Source organism: Arachis hypogaea, chromosome 17 (assembly GCF_003086295.3).
Source record: "Arachis hypogaea cultivar Tifrunner chromosome 17, arahy.Tifrunner.gnm2.J5K5, whole genome shotgun sequence".
Taxonomy (NCBI): Eukaryota; Viridiplantae; Streptophyta; class Magnoliopsida; order Fabales; family Fabaceae; genus Arachis; species Arachis hypogaea.
This window is the reverse complement of record NC_092052.1, coordinates 119397567-119404946: the sequence shown is the minus strand read 5'-3', so window position 1 is coordinate 119404946 and position 7380 is coordinate 119397567. Positions and strand designations below refer to the sequence as shown.

Here is a 7380-nt window from a genome sequence, read left to right as displayed (position 1 = left end):
TAAGTCTATCTGTTATGTATGAAAAGGCATAGGAGATGGAAATTTAGTAGTAATTAATGCTTCTGTTTTTCAAGGTTTGGTTTATTTATTGTTTTAATTAACAGTGCACTATTTCCAACGCACTTCATCAACCGTTGAAAGTGGCTGGTTGTGAACGGTGGAGATTGGTTTACGGAACTGAAAAGTTAGATTAAATGGGTGGCAAGTAATCTTTACATTTTTATTTCGTTGCATTGGGCGATATCAATAGAAGCTTTTAAGGAGAATGAGTACTAGAGGTTAGTGAAACTTCATTCTTTTCTTACTATCAGAACTAGTTTTGTTGCTTTTGGTTGCGAAAATGAGTGAGAAAAAGAAGAAAGCTTTACCTAAGGTGGAAGACAATGGGTCTTATGACTTGGTGGATAGTGACGTTCAGATACGTGCTTCGCTATTCTCAGATAGAGATAGTGTGAGTAGAGTGAGTTTATCCAGGATAGTGAAACCAGGGTTTCGTCTGGAGTTGTTGCCATGCAACCGTTCCAATCGGGTCTTCCATAGAAGGAAAGATTTTGAGAGTTTTTATATGTACAGTTGCGTGTTGGAAGAGTTGCGTGTTAAGCTTCCATTTTCGAGTTTTGAGTGTGATGTAATGACACAGATGAACTGTGCCCCTTCTCAAATTCACCCTAATGGCTGGGCATTTATCAAATGCTTTGAAATTCTGATGGAATTCCTCGAAGTGGAAACAGATCTGGAATTGTTCTTTTCACTATTTCAGGCCAAGGGGGTCTGGAAGGGGTTGTGGATAAATCTGAATAGCACTCCAGATTTTTCTGTTTTTAAACTCTATAAGTCGTCCTTCAAAGATTTTAAAGAAATATTTTTAAAAGTAAGTCGGTAGATGAGGAGTTCCCGTTTTATCTTGATGAAAACTTAGGGGAGAAATTTCCCATGTATTGGTGTTGTCAGCCACATCATATACTAGGCCCTGAACTTATTATTACTCGGAATGAATGCATAATATCTTTTCTGATTGAAATGGTGGATAAGGGTGGTTTAGTGTCTGTATCTGACTTACTCCCTTGGGAGGATAATAGATCGGATGTGTTGGATTATCTAGGTGAGGAATTTTTTTGACTGTAGGTATTTTCTAGCATGCTGGACATGTTTGTTGTGGTAATCATTGATATTGCTTTTTTTTTTAGCTGGGAAGTACCCTGGAGTGTCAGCCTCAAGCTTAAGATCGCGGTTCAAGGCTAAGAATTTCGAAGGTTCGTCCTCGAACCTCGAAAAGGTGGATGGTGGGGCCGAGGTTAACCAACCTCCAAGGAAAAAAGGAATTGTGTTTAAAAAGAGAAAAACAGATTTGGTTGGGTTGGATGGTGAACGAAGTAAGGAGGAGATGTTGCTACTAGAGGATTTGTCGAGTTTTACCTTGAAGCAGGAAAAGTTGCATGCTTTTGATAATGAAGGAGAGAGCTCCTCTGTTTGGTGTCCGAAGTTTCCGTTTAATGTTGTTGCTGATGAGGTTGTTCAATCGTCGGCAGATGTTTCTCTGGTGGAAGAGGTCGGGGATATAGGAGTCGATCAGTTTATGTAGGTGAGCTCTTTATTGATCATGTGGTTTTATAAAAAATATTACATCTATTTATCACTGGCTCATAAATTACAGGTACTTGGTTTCCGGCTTATCAGTATTGATTGTAGCCAAGAGAAGAAACACAAAAAGGTTTCACATGATACTTCTGTAACTGTTACTTTAAAGGAGGAGCTTATATTAAAGGAAAAGATCTTGTCTGATCTGAAAGAGAGATTTGCTGAGGTTGAAGGTGAATTGAAGGTGGAAAAGGAGGGTCGAGCAAAGACAGTTGAATTGTTGACAAAGAAGGAAGATGAACTTGTCGGTTTAAGTAACCGAGTTATTGAACTGACTTCAAAAATGAAAGAAATGGAGAATGCCAAGGAAGGTGACATCCTGGATGTGATTGCAGAGGGGTTCGAGCGGGCTGTTAACCAGGCAAAATTTCTTGTGCCTGATGGGGATTTTTCTACTATGGACCCAGGCAAAATAATTCGTGATGGTGAACTTGTTGACGATGAGGAAGCTGCCGAGGAAGGCGATGACAACTTAGCTAATTAGTTTTTTTTGCTGGTCTGTTTATCATTTTGACTTATGTTTATAGAGGGCTTTTCCTTACCTCTGACTTTTGGAACAAAAACTTTGTTTTCCGTAACTTATGAATTGGAAACTTTGGTTATGACTGCTGAAATTTTGTTTATGATTCTGTCTGGGATTTAGTCTGATTATCCTTATGAGGATATTGTGATTGTGTGTATCTATTTTTTAAGCATTCAGTTTTGCTTAAATGTTGCGCATTCGTGTTTGAATAATGCGACTTTGTTATTTGATCGGCAACCCTTTCGGAAAAGGTTGTTGTGGTTTGATAATTCGGTAATAGCCTTTAACTTGAAAGAAATATGTAAAAATTTATAAAAGATATTGGAAATTGCTTATAAACAGTACCTTGACATCTTATATGTCGGTAAGCTAGCCTCATTAAAACCTTCCTGAGCAAAACCTCTTTTGGAAAAAATCTCAAGATAGGAAAAAAGAGTACTAGCGTGCTGTTGTTCTTAACTGTAATATTGTTTTAGTGAGTGTACATTCCATGTGCTGGAGATTTTGTTTCCATCTAAATGTTCTAGCTTGTAGGTGCCTCTCCCTACAACTTCACATATTCGGTACGGACCATCCCAAGTTGCTGCGAGCTTTCCGTGGGTGGAAGGTCGGCGAGCTTGTTCTGTTTTCCTTAATACTAAGTCACCGATGTGGAATCCTCTAGGAATTACTTTTCTTGCATATCGTCGGGCGAGTTGCTGTTGTAAGGCTCGGTGCCGAACAGCTGCTATATCTCGTATTTCTTCAACTAGGTCAAGTTCGGCTGACCGAGCTTGGTCATGATTTGTAGCTTGCGTTTGCATGGAGCTTTGTGAGACTTCTATGGGAATCATCGCCTCCGAGCCATATACTAACCGGAACGGAGTTTCCTTAGTTGTTGAATGTGCTGTAGTATTATATGCCCATAGTACTTCAGGAATAAGTTCGGCCCACGCCCCTTTTGCGCTATCTAGCTTTTTCCTTAACGCTTGTAAGAGGACTTTGTTTGCTGCCTTTGCCAACCCATTTGATTGTGGGTGTTCTACTGAAGAGAAGTGTTGCCTGATTTTTAAATTCTGCAAAAATTCTTTGAAATTATGGTCGGTAAATTGGCGACCATTGTCAGTAACAATGTGTTGTGGTATGCCAAATCTACAGATGATATACTTCCAAATGAAATTTATCATTTGTGATGATGTTATTTTTGCCAAAGGTTGTGCCTCGATCCACTTAGAGAAGTAATCGATGGCTACTACCAAATATTTTACCTGTCTTGAGGCTGTGGGGAAGGGGCCGAGGATATCAATGCCCCACCTATCGAAAGGCCAGCTTACTACTGAGTTATGAAGGTGCTCGGCAGGTAGGTTATTAATCGGTGCGTGCTTCTGGCACTTGTCGCAGGTCTTGACCTTCTTTCTGCTGTCTTCCCACAACGTGGGCCAATAAAACCCGGCTCGCAAAACTTTCTGTGCTAAGCTTCGAGCTCCAAAATGTATTCCACATATGCCTTCATGAGCTTCGGATAAAACAAGGTCGGCTTCAGCCCTGTCCAAGCATTTCAAGAGAGGTCGAGAATAACCTCGCCTATATAAAACGTTATTTAGCAATGTAAAGAAAGATGCTTGTCTTTTAAATTTTTTCTTGTCTTGAATTTCATCAGGAATGGATCCATGGCGGAGGTACTGAATATAAGAATGTTGCCAACTGTCCTTATTCAGAATGTTTAGAATGTGCATCATATCAATGCTTGGTTTATCTAGAGTTGATTGCAATAGTGTGGCAGTGTGTGCCTGCGTAGTTACCAGTTTTGACAAAACATCTGCTCTATGGTTTTGTTCCCGAGGTATATGGAGGATTTCAATTTCTGAGAAATCTGCTAGTAATTGTTGAACAACGTCTAGATATTTTAATAAAATCTGATCTTTTGTCTGGAAACTTTTATTTACTTGCTGAACAACCAATAAAGAGTCACAATATACTGTTAAATTGGTAATATGTAAATCGGCTGCTAACCTGAGCCCAGCTATGAGGGCTTCGTACTCCGCTTTGTTATTACTGGCTTTGAAAGTGAAACGAAGGGAGTGTTCCAGAGCTATTCCGTCCAAGCTTTCCAATAGTATGCCAGCTCCAGACCCTTAAGGGTTTGAGGCACCATTAACGAACAAGGTCCACGTTTGGCTTTCCTATTCTGAGTATGAGCTTGTTAATTCAGCTACGAAGTCGGCTAACCATTGTGATTTGACGGATCCTCGGGGTTGATATAGGATGTCAAATTCTGAGAGTTCAATGGACCACTTAATTAGTCGGCCTGCCAACTCAAGTTTACCGAGTATCTGACGAAGTGGGTGATCGGTTCTGACGATTATTGTGTGGCTTTGGAAATAAGGTCGGAGTCGTCTTGCGGAGAAGACTAGGGCCAAGGCGAGCTTTTCGAGCCTTGGATAATGAAGTTCTGCATTCTGTAATGACTTGCTAACGAAATAGACCGGCCGTTGAAGCTTGCCTTCTTCTGCAATGAGAACAGAGCTAATCGCTACATCAGTGATAGATAAATACAAATACAGTGGTTGGCCGAGCTTGGGCTTCTCTAAAACAGGTGGTTTTGAAAGGAGTCGCTTTAAATTGGCGAACGCTGTTGCACAATCTTCATTCCAAGTAAAGATCTTTTTGTCCTTCTTCAGGCATTGAAAAAAGCTGTGTGATTTAGATGCTAAGCATGGGAGGAACCTGGACAAAGCGGCTAATCTGCCTGTTAAACGTTGGACCTCTTTTATGGTCGTCGGACTGTGCATGTCAAGTATTGCTTGGAACTTCTCTGGATTTGCTTCAACACCTCGGCTTGTCAGGATGAATCCGAGGAATTTTCCCCTACGGACGACGAATGCACACTTCTCGGGATTCAACCTCATGTTGTATTTCCTGATCTGTGCAAATATCTCATCGAGGTCTTGTATGTGAGGGTGGCTGACCTTTGTTTTGACGGCCATGTCGTCAATATATACCTCGATGTTCCAGCCAATTTGTTCCTCGAAGATCTTGTTCATGAGTCGCTGGTAAGTTACACATGCATTCTTTGATCCGAAAGGCATAACATTATAGCAGTAATTACCATATTCAGTTATAAAGGCTGTTTTTTCTTGGTCTAATGGATGCATAAGGATCTGGTTGTAACCAAAGTATGCATCCATGAAACTCAAGGTGCCATAGCCACAAGAATTATCAACTAAAGTGTCAATACTCGGCAAAGGATAAGCATCTTTAGGGCAGCCTTATTTAAATCAGTAAAGTCGACGCAAATGCGCCATTTACCGTTATTCTTTTTTACCATTACGACGTTGGCCAATCATGTTGTGAACCGGATTTCTCGGATAAACTCGGCGTCGATGAGCTTTTTGACCTCTGCCATGGATGCTAATCGCTTCTCAGTTCCAAGGTTCCTTTTCTTCTGAGAGATTGGCCGAGCTGTTGGATTGCTAATTTGTGTGTGATCACTGATGGATCTATGCCCGGCATGTCCCCCGAAGTCTAAGCAAATAGGTCAGCATTCTGACGTAAGCAATTGATCAGCTTTTGTTTTTCATCATTGTTGATGGATGTTCCGATAAAGGTGAACTTGGTTGGATCCTCGGAGAGGATAACTTTTGTCAGATCTTTGTTTGGTGTAGGGCGATCTTCAAAGTCGGCCCTTAGATCAAGCTCGGTTAGCATTGGTTGTCCAGATTGTATTGAATTGACACGCGCCTGACTGCTTCTTTTAATCAGCTTAAGGCTGATATTGTAGCATTGCCGAGCTTCATGCAGATCACCATGAACAGTTGCAACTATGTTGTCCTGTACAGGAAACTTGATACAAAGATGAAGAGTTGAAACAATAGCAGCAAATCTATTTAAAAAAGGTCTCCCCAATATAAGATTGTAAGGACTAAAGCAATCGAATACAAGATATTGTATATCTTGTGTCTTAGTTAATGGCTGCTCACCGAGTATGGTTTGTAACCACACTGATCCTAGCACAGGGACTCGCTCCCCTGAAAATCCGACTAGATCTCCCGAGTAAGTCTGTAGAATATGAGTGATGAGCTTCATTTTCTGGAATGTGGCAAAGAATAGCACATCGGCGCTGCTTCCTGGATCAAGTAACACTTTCCGAACTATAAGGTCTCCCAATTGAATTGAGATCACCACGGGATCGTCAAAGTTGACGTGGTCGAATTTGAAATCAGCACAGCCGAAAGTCATTTCAGGGACGTCTGGGGTTGGTTGAGGATTGCTGGCAGATTGTTCAACTGCCAACATAGCTCTGTATGTGCGCTTTCTTGCCGAGTTTGTCTCTCCTCCGCCGGTGTAACCTCCTGAAATACAGTTAATCACCCCTCTAGGCTGAGCCGGGGTTTTGTCTTTCTCTTTGGACGACGAAGCTGTTGCAGGTTGGTCGGAGTTTGGAATTTGATGTTTCTGCATGTGTCCTGCAATGAATTTATCAAGATGTCTTTGCCGCGCTAAGCACTCCAGGAGATCTTTAGTAATCACACATTCATCGGTGATGTGGCCATGTTTTTGGTGAAAGGTGCAGTATTTGGATTTATCAATATTTTTTGGCTCAGGGTAACTGCCAGCCTTACGGGGAGGCTTAATTAACTTGGAATTTAATATCTCCTTCATAATGTCTTCTCTCTTTGTGTTGAACTGAGTGTAGGACTCGTAGCGGGGCACGAGTTTGAAACTTTTCTTGCTCTCCCGAGGTTTATCATCGTCTTTTGCGAAGGCCGACTTTTCTGCTCGTCGTGCTTGACGGAGCTCTTCGATATCTATCTGCCCTTTGGCCTTCTCCCTAAACTCGGCCAGAGTCTTTGGCTTGGCTACTGCAATAGCTTCTTGGAATTTGCCAGGGTGGAGGCCGCTTTTAATGGCGTGCAAGTGGACCTCCGGATGAAGATCAGAAATTCGCATAGCGATCTTTTTGTGAAACGGGTAATATAGTCCTTCAAACTTTCTTGCGGACCCTGCTTAATGGAAGTCAGATAATCGGAATCATGCAGGTAAATTGCTGACGCTGCAAAATGGTCTTCAAACTGCTTTGCTAGTTCCTGGAAGCGTGAAATAGAATCTACAGGTAAAGAGCAAAACCAGTCAAGTGCGGGTCCATCTAAAAAGGAAAACAACGACATAAAATGGGGTCGGATGCCCCGTTAACGATCATAATAGATCGAAATTTTTTAATGTGTTGCTTAGGATCCCCT

At 41.5% G+C, this 7380-nt stretch overlaps 1 protein-coding gene across 1 annotated transcript; it reads right to left on the bottom strand.

Annotated features, from left to right (window-relative positions):
• Nucleotides 1-5665: 5665 nt before the first annotated feature.
• On the bottom strand, nt 5666-7090 carry LOC112763745 (uncharacterized). The gene has a single exon (XM_025809338.1). It carries the CDS (start codon nt 7088-7090, stop codon nt 5666-5668), a length of 1425 nt encoding a protein of 474 aa, XP_025665123.1.
• Nucleotides 7091-7380: the final 290 nt, after the last annotated feature.

Bases quoted from the DNA above. Each gene is read 5' to 3' on its own strand.
- LOC112763745 (XM_025809338.1), bottom strand. From the start codon at position 7,090: ATGCGAATTTCTGATCTTCATCCGGAGGTCCACTTGCACGCCATTAAA.